We start from the raw sequence: 16642 nt of genomic DNA, 5'->3' as shown, positions 1-16642 counted from the left end.
GGCGCAGCCGATGGCTGCGAGCGGGAAAACGGGTTGACGTCGGAGAGAAGGGATATGGGTGCGTGCTCGAAGAATGCGGGTTTGAGACGATCCACAGTGACAGATTTGGGTCGCCCGCGAACGTCGAGAACAAAGGTCTTGGGCGATCGACGTAGGACCAGGTAAGGACCGATGTAGGGGGCTCGAGGGCGCGACGCAGCCGGTCGGTGCGCAGGAAAACGTGTGATGCAGTGTGGAACTCGGAAGGCACGAAGGATGTCTTGGCGGAAGTGGTGCGCGTGGGGGTGAACTGAAGAGTAGCTAAAGCTTGGCGGAGGCCGGCGACGAAAGCGGACGGGCCCGGAGGAGGGTCGACAGTGGGAGTGAACACATCACCCGGAAGGCGTAGGGGAACGCAGTAGACTAACTCTGCTGAGGAACAGCTCAGGTCGGATTTTACGGCGGACCTGATGCCCAGAAGGACCAAGGGGAGTTTGTCCGTCCAGGTATGGCGGCCGTCTTGCGCCATGATGGCCTGCTTAAGGTGACGATGGAAACGCTCGACCAAACCATTGCATGTGGGGTGATACTATGATGTGCGCAGACGGGTGGTTCCGAGTAGTTTGGTGAATGCCTTGAAGAGGGAACTTTCGAATTGCTACCCACGGTCAGTGACAACTTCGGTGGGGAACACCGAAACGGGCAACCCATGTCTCCAGGAAGGTGGCCGCAACGGTCTGGGCTGTAGAATCAGTCATGGGTGTCGCTTCAGGCCAACGCGTGAACCGGTCGACGCAGGTGAGGATATATCGGTGGCCCTTGGATGGAGGCAGAGGCCCTGCGATATATACGTGGATCTTAGCGAACCGGTCGCTGGGTGGGAGGAATGCAGACAAAGGCGAAACGGTATGCCTCTGGATCTTAGTGGTCTGGCAGGGTACGCAGGCGCGCACCCAGCGGCGGATGTCCTGCCGAGCTCCGGGCCAAATGTAACGTTGTAGGATGAGCTTGGTGGAGGCTCGGACTCCTGGGTGGGAGAGACCGTGCATGTTGTCGAAAACCAACTTGCGCAGAGCCACGGCACGACGGGGCGAGGCTCATAGTAGGTGGTGTTGCATAGCATGGGGAGAGCGCAGCCAGGTAGCGCGACATCGGTAAGGCGGAGGCTGGTGGAACGTCGGGCGCGGAGTTGTGCAATCTCGGGGTCGGCCGACTGCTCTTGAATGATAATGTCAGAGCTGAGTGGGGTAGTGGTGGAGACGGAGTGTATCCGACTGAGCGCGTCGGCAGCCCCGTTGTGCGCACCTTTGATGTGGCGGATATCTGTTGAGAACTCTGCGATGAAGGCTTGATGACGTATCTCTCGTGGGCTGTATTTCTGGCTTGAGGAAGTGAACGCGCCGACGAGAGGTTTGTGGTCTGACCAGACAGTGAAATCGCGGCCCTCCAAAAAATGCCGGAAGTGTCGAACGGCGGAATAGGCTGCTAGGAGCTCCTTGCCGAACGCACTGTACTTTGACTGCGTTTCGTTAGCTTGCGGGAGAAAAAGGCAAGAGGTCTTCTCGTGCCGTTGACCTCTTGCTGTAGCGCAGCGCCTATTGCGTTGTGCGACGCATCGACAAGTAAGGACGTCGGGGCGCCGTGCACGGGATGGGCGAGCATGACTGCGTCTGCCAAGGCTTTCTTGATAGAGTCAAACACAGTTTGGGTCTCGTCGCACAAAGTTAATTTTGATGGGTGGCGGGGTGTCTTTAGGAGGGTCTCAAGAGGGCGGACCCGGACACCGGAAGAAGGAACAAAACGCCTGTAAAAGTTGACTAAGCCCAAGAAACGGCGGAGCTGCTCGACAGAGTCGGGGCAGGGGAAATCGTGAATAGCCTTAACCTTGTCGGGCAGGGGTGATATGCCGTCGGTTGAAATGCAGTGGCCGAGGAATTCTGTTGGCCCCTTGCCGCATTCTGATTTCTGAACCTTGATTACGATGCCATGTTCTTGGAGGCGAGTGAAAACTTGGCGTAGGTGGTCTGCATGCTGAGCTTCGTTCGTGCTGGCTACTAGTATATCGTCAATATAAGCAAACGCAAACGGCAGGCCTCGTAGACCGGTATCGAAAAACCTTTGAAAGGTTTGGGCTGCGTTTTTCAGTCCGAACGGCATCCTGAGGAACTCGTAGAGTCCAAATGGTGTAACGATTGTTGTCTTGGGGATGTCTTCCGGGGCCATAGGAATCTGGTGGTAAGCTTTGACCAGGTCTATCTTGCTGAAACAGGTGGCCCCGGCCAGGTTGTTTGTGAAATCTTGGATATTTAGTAGAGGATACCTGTCGGGCTTCGTGATGCTGTTGAGGGCCCTGTAATCTCCACAGGGACGCCAATCCCCAGTCTTTTTGGGAACCATATGAAGCGGGGTGGCCCAATCGCTTTTGGATGGGCGAGCGACTCCGATGTCAAGCATGTGTTCGAATTCTGCCTGAGCGATCTTGAATTTCTCCGGGGCTAGCCGTCGAGGACGGAAGTGCACTGGAGGGCCTGTGGTTTTTGTATGTGGTGGACGACGTCATGACCAACAGGTTGGGTCCAGTCGTGAGGCTTCATGAGTGACGGAAATTCGTGCACGACGTCAGCGAAAGGCGTCTCGAGGGAAATCATGTGATGGGGCGCAGCTGGTATGAACACAGAGGAGCGCAGGGGTGTGTAATCGAGTTGTAGAGTCAGGCAGCGTTCTGCGATGGAGATCGACGAGGAGGCCGAAATGGTGGAGGAAATCTGCTCCCAGGATGCTGTGCGTGATTGCTGCCACGCGGAAAATCCATTTGAAGGTACGACGAAGGCCTAGGGAAAGTGTGAGGGAGAGCTCGCCGTAGACAGGGATTCCGGTGCCGTTTGCGGCAGCAAGATGATAGAGTGGGTGGCCCAGTTTTTCTGCCCGTGTGGCAGGTAGTAAACTGACCTCAGCACCGGTGTCGACTAGAAAACGGCGTTTGGAAGCTGGGTCGGCTATGTACAGGAGGCGACTGGGCGTGGGGGAGGGAGGGGAACCGCATGTCGCCGCTAGCGATTCCCTGGGCGGTTTCACGGCCAGGCACAGGGAGGTTGACAGTTGCGTGCGCTGGCGCCGAAAGACCAGTGGTAAAAGCAGAAATCTGAGGGGTTTTCCGGAAGTTCCCTAGTGCGTGAGCGTGGTCGCCGAACTGGACGAGGGGAACCTGGGCGCCGCCAGGACCGTGGCGTGTGTGGTGCGGAGGCGGCCGTGGGATCTTGATGCGGAAGGACGGCTGCGAGGCGCGATGACATCTGGTGAACCTCCGCCCGCAGGCTTTCGAGGTTGTCGGGAGCGTTTTGAGGCAGGCCTTGGTTAGGGTTGACATGGTCCGTGTTAGTACATGATATCGGTGGCATGGCATTGGGCGAAGTGGCGTCGAAGGATTTAACAGAGGCGATGGTGAGGACAGCCACTTCCATGATCTTGTCGGCGTGCGCGGCCAAGTCCGCTATCGGCAGATTTGTAGCGGTTGCAAGCAGCATCTGCACGGTGGGCGGGGTCGCTGCATTAACGTTTCTTTGAGGAGGGGTTCGTCAATGGTTGAAGCCCTGGTTCCAAGGAAATTCTGCATGTGTCGAAGGAATTGGGATGGTCTCCTGTCGCCAAGGTCTTCAGCGGACAGCAGTTGCTGCAGACGTCTACGTTCCGAAGCGGTTGTTCTCTCGATAAGCTTGACTGCTACGTGGGAGATGCTAGGTTGGACAACCTGAGGGGTGGAGATACCGGTCGCCGCGCTTGCTGGGGGCTGCGACATGGCCGGAGAAATCACGTCCGGGTCACCAGTTTGTGGGTCTCCGTGCCTGAAGAAAAGAGACAACCAGCGGGGTAGAAGGTTGACCGAAAATGATTTTATTTTCGTGCCGTTAGTGGTGCGCGAGAGTAGCCGGCTAGCATTGTCGTCATCTGTCGGGGGCGCCACAGGTGAATGTCCGAGCCGCACTAGCGATTACTGACTACCCAGGATCTTCCACGAGCCTTGACGGCCGACTACCATTCTCTCCGCCTCCGAACGCAACACACACAACTTCCAGTCACAATCGCCGCTTAGCAAGCAGTCCCGCTACCGCAACAACAGCACAGTTTCCGAACGTTTAGAGAGGAGGATAGTGTAGCGAAAGCCCACGATAGCCATGCCATCGCGTCGTTCATGCCATGGGCACGTGGGCAGACGACACTTTGGATTTGAACATGGACCTGGACGGAGTGCTCGTGATTAAAGCTTCGATTACCTTGTTCGAGCTACGCCTCTGTTCTGCTACACCTGCAACACCCGATCGGTCTAGCCTGTCCCACCTGGGACGGATTCCCCAAGCTGCCCTTCACAAAAAAATCGCAAGCAGCACGGGGGGGGGGGGGGGGACTATCAATCCCGTTGTCTTCACAAGTCAAACCCAAACCCAAAACTTGATATAGAGCAGAACGCAAAGACAGACACGAAGACAAAGACACAGAAGGAAGACAACAGCACAACTGCGTGCTCACAACTAACAGGTTTTGTAGAGAAACTTACGTAGACAAGAATGAAGCTGATGTCAGCCTTAAAGGCAGGGCAAGCCTTCCTTATCTACATACTTCATGTCATTCTATCAGCGTGTTTGTCAATAGAACCTATTAGTTGTGAGTACGCAGCTGTGCTGTTGTCTTCCTTGTGTGTCTTCGTCTTGCTGCTGCGTTGTGTTCTAGATCATGAGATACTAAGTACCCCACTTCAATTGCTTGGTGGGCCAAATGTTGTTGCTAGCATTGTCTGAAGATCACAAGAACTTGCATATTAGACACAACAGCAGTTTTCCTCAGCTTATGGAATCTGACCCCGTACTTCACTGAACTGCTCAGTTAGATATATGTGATAGTAAAACGAAGACGTGGCCGCGTGGCACATAATCCTAAGCACACGAGGAACCAGTATCCTGCGAAATCAAACCTGTACCTGTACAACGTCAGCAGGCGGGAAGGTGCTCAGTATCATCAAGGACCAAGAATATTGCATGTGGGGCAGGGGGTAGATTGCCTCGACTCGACACGCTCGGGCAGGGCTCCACGCTCGACTCGCTAGGCGCGGCTGCGATCGCCTACGGTTGGAGCGAATTCATGTAAGCAGCGTCGGGTCGGGTTCGACTCAACCCGTTAGTGAACTCGACACGCTCCTGTCGAGTTCATGTAAACGAGGCCATTGTGAACTATAGCGATATTTCCCTCATGTATTTCCCGCTACATGCTCCTCTACGCGACCAGGGTTTGCCGAGCCAGGATTTACACGTTTTCGCTTCGAAGGAAGATCTCCAGCAGATCAGATGATTTCTGGAGGTATTCCACCTTCAGTTGGCCACGGGAGGTGGCTGTCCCGAATTACCATGTTCTAGACTTCGTCGCCCGGCCACGTTTTATACGAACTTCTGACGTGCTTCTTGTGTTTTTTTGGATTGTGGTCAACCAGCCTGTCGGCCCTGTTCCTCGTATATGCTTCATCATAAGTGCATTGCGTCGTAACTTGTTCAAGTCTAGCGCTCGTGCCGTCCGCTTCTTCTGTGTCCGAAGTCCTTTGGCGCTAATTCACTGTGTTGTCGACATTTGCCAGCGTGCCCGACTTGTCGTCGTTCTACACTTGGAAGGCTCCAGGAACCGACCGCTGGAGACCTGATCGTGTCACGATTTTACCGTTATAAAAGGACACGTTTAGCAGGTAAGGACAAAACATGGGGTTTGTTATGAGGATAAAATGAGAAGAAGCTTGAGAAGAAGAAGAAATGAGAAGAAGCTTTAGGAGGTACGGATAACGTATTATGCGCTAAAGTTAGGTTCACAGCCCCAACGATTCTCAACAAGCGCTCAAGAATATGGTGATATAGGGTGTGGCAATGTATACGAGCGAGAAGTTTTTAATAATTTACAAAGAAACCTGGAAGCTAAAAAATTTTGTCTCCATTCTTATAGCGCTCATTACATGGTTGCCGTGCCTGTGTTATTTTTACATAGCAGATGAAATACGGTGCTGTATCTTTGTGAACACGGTATATTTACCTGTCCGGCCAAGGAATGGCTGTGTACTGGTCCCACCAACGATTGGCGATGTGAGTGACGTAGAAGCCGAGAAGGAAAGAGAGAGGGATCATCTCCATGAAGAGGCTACAGTAGTAGACGACCAGCTCGAAAATCCTGCGGACAAAAACATCCACTTTCAGAAATACTGTCAGCGTTCCGGCCCCATGTGCGAAATATTCGTGTGAAAGTTGCAAGTCGTTCCTAAAATCCCAGAATCCCAGTGGGACTGCCATCATACACCATGTAGTGCGCTATCAGGTCAACACTGGCGGCGAAGTCATAGGAGTACGGAGCGCATTGAGCGTGCTCCCGTTTACTAAATGGGGCATCTCCTTTTTGCGGAGTGTAGCGCTCCTACCCATGGAGCCGCTTATAGGGAGAGTTTGGCCATTAGGAGGAGCCTAACTTGAAGCGCGTCATGCGAGGTCACGGCTAAGCGACCTCCCTCGCCGTGCTCTATTGCTGTCCCGTCGTCAGCCGGTCGCCGACGCTCAGGTCCCCCAAACTCACCTCGGAAAAGCGTGCAACGAAGAAGGCCGCCACTAGATACCCCACTGTTGCCGTTCCGGATCACTTCAGCTCGCTAAGTATAGCGGCAAAATGTTTTTGTTGTTTCTGCGAATGAATCTAGTCTTTATATGTCAAAATAAAGCGCGTATAACAACTTTCTGTGTCGTGTTTCACTTTTTGGTCCCGTTTTTAAACGTGTTGAGCGATCGGAAGGATCTAGTGCACGGCTGCGTGCATCACATAGCGTACCTGTCGTACCAGGTGCCGCAGGCGCAGTCGTCCATTTCTCCTTCGGTGACTTGACCTGGCTTGGATTGTGCTTCAACTGGATCTTTAGCGCGCTACAACCCAACGCAAGCCAACGTCTGGTAGCAATGGGGTATCTAAGGGCGGCCTCCGGCATTGCACGCATCGGGATAGGAACAAATACATGGGAAAATGGCGACCTTGGGGGACCTGCCGACGCTATATTGATGCTGATCGTTGTTTACGATGGTAGGAGGGAAGACACGTGCGTACATCGTCCTTCGAAAGCCCTTCGTCCTTCAACCCTTTCAGTTTGACAACAAAGCGCCCCCCTTAACACAGGCGGCTGTGGGTCATAACTCATAAGCCTTATTATTACTTACTAGTTATTCCTGTAGATTGCATTCAGTGCGACAACAAAGCTGTCGACCAGGTGGAGGACAGCATCAAAATGGCGCGCACCAGAATGCTGATAAGCGGATTCTGCTTGGCTTCAGGCTTTTGGGGCGCCGCAACGACGACTCTGACGTCAAAATAGGCTCCACCCATGAGGCGGCAAAAGATCAGAGAATGGCCAAACTCTCCCTATAAATGGCTCTGCCTGCCCACAAGTCGAAGTGATTCTTGAACTCTACACCCTCCTCTCCGGTAGAGCTCACCAGTACCTTAATTAATCCTTTTAAGGCTGCAGACAGGCCAGATCGGAAGACAACATTACTAGACTATCGGAAAAGAACATTCAGTGACACCCAGAGGCCTAGAGGCGCTATGCACACGCAACGTGTACACATCACGTGCGCATGCAACGCTCTCTGTGCTTAAAAACCCATTTAGCAGAGGCTCAGGAGCACAAGAGACAAAGTGGAGGAGAGAGCGCTGTGCAGTGCCGCTGCTTCACGCGACCATAGTGGTCTCGTACTTCTTTTCATGAATTAAAAATAGACGACCTGGCCGTTTGCAAACAATCTACGTCCCAGCGCCAGATGTCGCGACCGCTCGTTGGCAAAACCAGGGGGCGTCGGGCGCGCTCAGGGAAGCGTGACCACAAGGGAGCTGCCATCCGTTGGTCATAGAATGTGCTGCCTTCCGTTGACTGCTTCATTCCGCTAAACTTGACGTGCTCGTTTTCCTAAATTCATCGCTTGCTATCCAAATTCGGCGTACTATGTGCGTATCTCATATGTATTTGTTAAACAAATAAGTAGTGAATATTTTCACACTACATCGCTTGCTTGTGTGCTGTCGTTCGGTCGTCACTTTATTATCACGAAACTCGACAGACCAAAGCATGGAATGACAAATGGCCGGTGGTTTTGTTTTTGCCACTTCCGGTTCCCGTTAGTTCGCAGAGCAGCATGGAGATGACGGTTAACTGCGTGTATTCATCTTTGGATTATTGTTGTCCTCGGAAATAGATGCCTACATTCATTACGATGGCATACGATACAAAGCATACAAACGCCACTTCAACACGTCATAGCCGGTAAAGATGTTCATCTGTGTCGGTGGAAAGCAAAGGGTTGGATGTGTCGCAGGTAATCTCCCATATGATTCACGTTTGTGTACGACAACGTTTTTCTTGTGATACCGACAACACTACTCAACTCTGCTCGCATCCAAAAGGTTCGTACGTACTCAACGCAGTTACGCGGCTTGCCTCGCTTCCTTCGCTGGACGCCGTTCCATCCATCATATGCCTCCATTGGCCCGTTTCCCCCGTTTGTCATCCCACGTGTCTGCACAGGGTTGGCAGCAAACGCAGCAACTCCGCTGTAGTTAGGGGCTGAAATTCGTCCACTAACACTGTGCATGACGAACGGATGGCTGCGCCCGGGTGGTCACGCTCGGAGATAGGAGAATCCCATTGACGGTACCACAGGGGTGGCATCCAATGTATTGCTCCGTAGACGAAAGCGTGCTGGGCGAACGCAATGCATCCTGGACAGATCCTGGTCGCACGTCACAGCAAACGTCAAGGCACACGTGACCTTAAAGATGGCGGCGCCCGTGATCGGCGGCCAAACCGTTTGTAAACAATGCGGTTGTTGTTTCTGGACGACGTTTTGGATGTTTTTCGATCACGGTAATTATTTTTATCCGATAATCTCGCAGTAAAACGCGCAGTTTTACACATTAAGCCTCGTATTGTTGACAACTTCCAAAGATGTGATGACGACCGCGCGTTAAAACTTACCGGGCCGATGCGATGTACTTAAACTAAGGTGAAATGGGCTACGATGTTGCGGAAGAAGCACCGCATAGTTTACGCTGGCAAAATACGGTCATCTCTTGGTGTTATGACGGTGAAAATATGTCGGTAAGCGGCAAAACAACATGTAAACAAAGTCACATGACCTCAAAATGACGTTTTCTATGACGTGCGACCAGGACAAGATGGCAGTTTTGCCAAAAGCACCCGCTTGAGGGTAGTTACAACAATGGCGGGTTTGTGTCACCCCTGTGGACGGTACGCCAAATACGTTCTCTAGAGTCTTCCTATATTAACTCTACGGGCAAAACAAGCCACGACCGTTATCAGCCGCCGATCACATGCGTTGTTTCGATGGTCGTTACCGGTGATGGATGCCATTGCACGAAGGAGATACGAAGTAAATCTTGATGTGTGACGTACGTACTATCCTATCCTCATCTCGCGAACCGCGAAAACCGCGAAGTTACACGGCGGCAACACCAACGTGGGCTTGTTTCGCCAACGATCCACTCTTTCCGAATCAGATGATGTGACGTGCCACGGGGGGGGGGGGGGGGGGTATATTGCAAGAACCAGCAAACACGCGGTAAGTCTGTTTTGATGTGTGTCGTGATTCAAGCGTGCACTGAAAACCCTAGCCGACAAACAAGAAAGAAATGTTTATGTCGCGTGATACAGGTATCTTTTGGCGTCTCGCTCACGTTCCGTTCCGCAGCGAAAGAACTGACGGTTCGACAAGTTTCCAACCGGTTTCCCTTTCAACCGGAAGTTTTGAGTGAGTTCAATAGGGCGGACGGCAAACGCGATTTTGGCCAGTTCAGTACACGAGAAGTGATTTCTTCATCGCTCAAAAGCAATTTGACGGTGGCTTACAATAACAAATCAGGATTGGAATTTCTGGTGCAGCGCAGAAGTTATAAGGTTGTTGTGGAGAATGACGCCATAGTCAGGCGACTTGAAGACTTATAGTACGAGAAAAGGCAGAATGGTGCGTAGTGTCCGCGCGGGAAGTCGAACATTGTATCATCAGCTATCCTTGCTATGAAAATCGTTACTTCCTTATTCCTCATTTCAATGCCTATTTTCCATGGGCCTCCGTTATTTTCACAACATGCGCGTAACCTGCACGTGGTGTGGCAGAATATGAATGAAGTAGATTGTGGATGTTCCAAGAGTAGTCTTGCAGTGGTCCCAAGCAGGCCATTTGAGAGGGTGGGGCAGCCGAGGATGGCGCCCCGGGGCCCGGGCCACTTCAGGGGCCTGCGGGACGCCTACTATTTCGTAATCAAAGAAGAAACACTTTCGACTCTGTTATCGAGACGTGAGGATGGGGCCCTGGCATGACCCATCCCCGGGGCCCGTAATTTCTTTCGCCGGCCCTGGTCCCCAGGACAACATTCTTATAACATTAGCATAATGAGATTTCCGTTGAATGCTACTTTCACACCCCAGTGCACATCAGAGGCTGCGAACATTCATGAGCCAACACGATTTCTAAAAAAAACAACGCAAAACGAGAGCTAATATTCGTAAGATTTATCGGTGATATTCGCGTGTTGTCCTACTAAAATGGCTTCTAAATTACGCCATCCGCGTGGCTGCACCCCAGTTGGCACTTTATCAAACGCTCTTCACGAGTTTTCCTTCTTTTTCTTTTTTTAGCGCATGGAAACAAGTGTCGTAACCAGCCATAACCATAGCCTCCTATACACTGCATTCCTGTCCAATGATCTCGAAACACATAGGCGACGGTCGTCCAAAATGGTGGCGCTAGTTTCCTAGGATCGCGATAGCTATCTCGAGGCGATATCCGCGGTATCGGTTATAATACCGTCCTCTATAGTAAATTGTTTTACAGCTTTAATCCCTAAATAAAAATGTTTTTATTGAAACGCCTTTTCTTATACCGCAAGCTGATATAAAAGATGTAAAAACTGCGTTACTAGAGGTGTAATATCAAAATACACCGTATCTTACTCCAGCGTCGTGTAAGGTGAGGTGTTGAAAAGGCTGTTCACCATCAAGTAGGTAGCCCACACCACAGAAAAGGGTGTTCACCACACTCAGGTAGCCCAATAACTGGAACGTTTTCGGTCTTAGCAAGTGTTCTGAGGCGGCAACAACATACAACGGACAAATACATACAAAGCCTCAAATTGCCTAAGAAATTAATGGTGAAAGATGGAAGTCACTGAAAAGTTTAGCCAGCTGCAGCAGTCGAACCCACATCTTCTGGATAGCCCTGGACCGGTAATCCAGAAGATGTGGGTTCGAGTCCTACAGCTGGCTAACCTTTTCAGTGACTTCCATCTTTCATCGTTAACAAGCATGCTTCGGCTGCTGAGATGCCCGAGACATAACCAAAGCATGGAATGCGTGAACTATCGGCCATGTGAGATTCGGTTGGCAAGATATTCCACTTGTTCATATTCTGTTGCCTTCAGTGGCGTCACTAGGGGGGTGCGGGGGGTGCGACAGAAGGGGGTGACGTGCTGCAGCAGTACCGCCTCCTCCTCTCTTTTTCTGTAGCGAGGTGACGCTAAAAACAACATAAGAAGCCCGCGGTGAGCATGTGATTGTTATCTGCATGTGATATGATACTATTATTTATCGTGTATTGCCTCTAACTTGGTGTACATATAAATCGTAGGCAACAGTGCACAGAAACGAAATTCAATAATGTACACAATATACCCTAACCACCAGGGCATTTTTTTTTTGTCCTTTACAGAATTTGTATACTAAAACTATGAGAGCTACATAGACGCGGTTTTCACAGATCGGTTACGCCGCCAGGCGGCTATCCTATGGGAAAGCCTATGTAACCACCGAACAACTAATTACCTAAAATTCATTAATTAACTTATTAAAGAGACGTTTTCGGGAAATGGAAGAGACCATTAGAGCCATCCTCTTAGATATCCTGAAACGAACACGTACTTCGAGTTAGAAATCGGCAAATTTTTCTCTGCAAGTGAGCCGAAGCCACAAACAACGCACTTCTCAAGCACAAACGGAGCGACGAACGTTCGCGTAGGAGGACCACGTGTTTTGTAGCGATGAGATGATTGGAGTAGACGCCGATCCAATGTCCAGGTATACATGCCGTTTTCACCGCTTCCGGTTTGGTACCAAAACGACATCCGGTTTCATAGCAAACACGCTCTGCGCCAACCACTGTGCCGACTCATACAGTTATCGCTTCTGATTTGAGGAGGGAGAGGGTCGTATACGACTCCCCTTTTCAAGAAATCAGGAAAGCGAAACATATAATTCTGCATGCTGGCTGGTTCCCAACGCCCTTAATCGCGGAAGGACCGGAGATCTTCGTACACTCTTAAAAATGAACTTCACCGCATAGCACGCTCCTAGCCAACCATTATCTCGAATGATATCGTTATCTGCCCTGATTTGTTGAAACCGGGGGTGTACGCCATTTCTGTGACACTTATGCTGTTCATAATTGTCACAGAAAAGGCGTACGCCCCCTGTTTTCAACAAATCAGTGCAGATAACGATATCATTCGAGATAATGGTTGGCTAGGAGCGTGCTATGCGGTGAAGTTCATTTTTAAGAGTGTAGCACCGGAAGTTGTGGAGGGGGCTTGTTTATGTTTACCCGAGAACGTCATTTATAGACCGTTTTCCGGCTCAGATAAGGCGGATGTAGTGTCATTTCCGCGCTCGTGAAGCACGTAGTTCTGGTGTCGGCTCAATTGCATTCTGCTTAATGAGCGGAAGTCATCCCCATATCATCCTCATCATGTATCCCTCTCTCTCAATTGCATGTCAAAATCATTCTATGCAGCGTCGCTTCTACTTGAGACCAACATCTGCTTCAAAACTACTTCGCTAACATATCCTCATGGTGCTCCACCTTGATGCTTTCTGTAAACGTTACTAAATGCTCACACGTTTCCTTTTCTCGTTCAAAGCAGCCCTACTCTCCACTACTACAAATTAGCCGGTTCCTTCGTTCATAAATCGAATTCATATAAGTATGGGACGCTGCGGTGGTGGTGGCGGTGGTGCTGATGAGAGGGCTCGCCGTTGTCGGCCTCACGAAGGTGGGCAACGTCACACTGACGCCCTGGGGGAATGTGCGTCCTGGGCCGACTTCTAAGGGGACTGCATCATCATCTGGACAAACCACATTAACTCAGTGACTGATGTTAATCATAAGCTTCGTTTTCTTCACCAGAACATGAGACACGCCCCATCTTCTGTTAAATAACTGGCATAGTCCACAATGGTTCGCTTGAAGCTAGGGTGCGCCAGCAGTGTTTGGGACCCTCACCTTACTAACCAACCTTACTGTACGCCTTGAGACATGTCAAAATCGTGCGGCACGCTTTATACACTTACCCTTCTGGTATTACATCAACTAAACTTTATTCACTTGGTCTCCCGAGCTCGCAGTAGGCAGAAAATACAGGGTGTTCAAAATTAAGCTTTCACGAGCGCTACGCAAACACAACGATGACAGGAAACCGGATGATAACTTTACGCTACTTGTGTAAGAAACAGGTGCTGCTAATTATGTAGCACCTGTTTCTTACTCAAGGAACAGAAAAATTGCACCAGTTTCTTTTGTTCGCCTATTTATAAAGTGCTAGTGAAAGCCTAATTTTTGAACACCCTGTATTTTCGTCTTTGTGCTTTCCACAAGCTTGTCCATAACCCTTCTTTGAGACCCCTGTTCATTCATTCTTTCATTTTCTCACCACAGGTTGTCACCAAGGTTGTCAATGCAACTACAGTCAAAAATGCACGTAAGCGTATTCTGCCGAATACTGAGGGTGAATATATTGGACGTATTCAGCTGACCCAAACATCTACTGAACCGCGTATGATCTTGGTATAAGGAAACTCGGGGGATAGTGAACATACTTTGAAAGAAAATTCAATATAAATGAAGAGGGAGATATGTCTAAAACTTCAGGTGAGAGACTGTAGACCTTACGGCAGTCCTTCGAATTATTTGGTTACTAGAATCTTTAAACTTTATTCGAGTAAGCGCAGAAAAGCACCCCCCTCAGTTAAAGAGCTGGTTTCCCTTTACAGGACGGCGCTGCCGTGATGGGTGAATGTGCCGCGAGCTACCGGAGAGACGTTTGTCGCACAGAATAAACCTCTACCCCAGAAACGTCATCATAACGTTGGTAGACAGACTGAAACCGAAACAAATCGGAAGCGGAGGGCTGGGTTCCACGAATGGACACTTGTTCGCTGCCTCCTATTGGAAGAAAAATAGGACCAAGGGTCGCGTCCCTTTCAGAGACCGTCGTAATTCCCTAAAGATCGTGGCTTTCGGGCGCGACCTCGATCGCCCCTAGCTTCGAGCGTAGTTCAACTCTACTAAACCGATGGCGCTGTCGAACACTATGACGTCACTTATTTACAAACAGGGGGAGGTCTATACTACCTCCGATTGCTGTCCACGCAGTAGTCTTTCTTCCTGTATACATCGGTCCGCAGGTACTGAGCATCTGAGGCAACGCTTCGCTCAGCCTCCTAAATGTAATATATTTCGCTGCGAATTCATTCCACAACTGGTCGCCGGATTGCGCAGCTCTTCGCATTGACGCATTCCATAAATGTTATGTAACGTAGAGAAGTCATCACTCGAAAAAAATCTGCTGGCACTCCTCTTCTTAGATTGTAATGAGTTGCATTTCCTGAATTTTGCACTTCTCTACTTCCTGTTCTGTACGAAATATTTCGATTACCATAGATCTTGTCCAAAAGATTTATTTGATTTTATGCAATCGGAAGAGGAATACCTTACATTGCTTATGTCAATGCCATGCCAATGCCATTCTTTACAACCAAGATAGGGGAACGGAGAGTGACGAAGAACAACAGCTACATGCATAATGATGGGATGAGGTATTTCACCGCGGCAATTGCGATACCCTACCTCAGTGCATGTGGGTTAATGGTAAGATATACGGATATCGTTCACGGTTCAGCGCACACTCAAAACATAAAGAGAGCTTCGCGCAATGCGCAGCATAACCACCACACGATCCCTTACGTACGCAAAGGCGATAACGTTCGATGTAGGGAAAGTCACTAGTATAGGCGACGGTTAATAGAGCGACGTTAATACAGCTAGTGACTGGAATGACCTACCTGCGGCCATCGCAAATTCAACAAGATTCCGTTCCTTCCTCCACGACGTATTTCGTGTGTAACCAGGGGCGGATCCAGGGGGGGGGGCCCTGGGGGCCCGGGCCCCCCCGAGACATACCCCTACCCCCCATTCCGGCAGATTTTCCTGCTACATAGCGAACCCCCCGTCTTCTCTCTTTTTTTCAGTGGCCCCCCCCCCCCCCCGAGGATCTTCCCTGGATCCGCCCCTGTGTGTAACTTTGTACTTTTTCATTTGCTCCCTCGTTATTTCCACTCCCCTCTGTAATTCCATGTGACTTGACGGTAAATAAATAAATAAAGAAAGAATCATTCCGCAGGGATCGATGTTTTCAGTCAATTACGTAATACTCCGTAACAGGTACTACTCCTTCCGAACTGGTTCTTTCTTCTCCCGTTCTTTCAGTAAACTTTTTTCTTGTACTTATTATTCTTATTCTAACAATTGTTATCTTTGGAAATATTGCCCTATAGGTATCGCATATTTCTAAGCGACACAAATGGACTCGACTTCAAGTCGCAAGAGAGAAGAGACGTCTGCTGTCAAACACACGAGGAAAAATCGTTTGAGAGTTCCCTTAATAAATGGACGAATAATGGGTGTTGTTCGTGCTTTCTACGCTTCCTTTTTCCTATTCAAAGGGCTCTCGTGTCACAGCTGTTTGAACGCGGTAATGCAGACTCATGTAGAAGTAAGACGTGCACCCGTACCACATGGCAACACAAACCTCGAAGGCGTCGCAGGGCACGAAGCATGAAACGACGCACCCGACGAACAACGTACTAAAGTGTGTTTTTCCCCGGGGGAAGATAAATCTGGGGATTGCGTTGTTCGCTATTTATTTATGGCTCTAGTACCGTAGCAACACGGGGAACTTAACGCATTAAACGGAATGGCAGTAACTTCACCTCCTGATCAACCATCATGTCGAATGACATAACATAACATAACATAACATAACATTTTTTATTCAAGTTGTATGTACAGTTTTATATCGTGGGTGACCTAAGCCTCTAAGGCGGACATCGTTCTGATTTGTTGAAAACAGGAGGCGTACGCTCTTTGCGACAGTTATATCCCGTAGAATTGTCGGAAAGAAGACGTACGCCTCCTGTTTTCAACAAATCAGAACGATGTCATTCGAGATGATGGTTAGTTAGGTGGTGAAGTTACTGCCATACCGTTCAATGCATTAAGTTTGAAATAAAGTTAAAATCCGGGCGGGTTACAGTTACGTTTGTTACAGTTTGTCTCGTTTTTTGTACCTTTTGTTGTCCCCTTGCACGTTTTTTTTTATCGTTTTCAGAGTGGATTAAGTTTGCCGTGTGGCTAGAGATATTAGGCTGTTTCGTCACAAATGCCATAGTTTGGAACTACCACATTTTGGAGCCTGGCTGCCGTGCTATCGCTCGTTGCTGCTCACCCGCGACATTTCCTGTGACTTCAAAACGATAGTC

General features: G+C 49.8%; 1 protein-coding gene across 2 annotated transcripts in view; it reads right to left on the bottom strand.

The window, feature by feature from the left end:
• LOC135365881 (titin-like) overlaps nucleotides 1–16642 on the bottom strand; it is a 162534-nt gene that overhangs the window by 60567 nt on the left and 85325 nt on the right. For both annotated transcript variants that reach the window (XM_064598565.1, XM_064598566.1), the window contains exon 2: nucleotides 6043–6177. In XM_064598565.1, the coding sequence (XP_064454635.1) occupies nucleotides 6043–6177 (135 nt within the window). The remainder of the gene's footprint in view (nucleotides 1–6042; nucleotides 6178–16642) is intronic.

This window comes from Ornithodoros turicata, chromosome 8 (assembly GCF_037126465.1).
Source record: "Ornithodoros turicata isolate Travis chromosome 8, ASM3712646v1, whole genome shotgun sequence".
Classification (NCBI taxonomy): Eukaryota; Metazoa; Arthropoda; class Arachnida; order Ixodida; family Argasidae; genus Ornithodoros; species Ornithodoros turicata.
The sequence above is the reverse complement of the archived record's forward strand: the minus strand, read 5'-3'. Positions and strand labels throughout refer to the sequence as shown.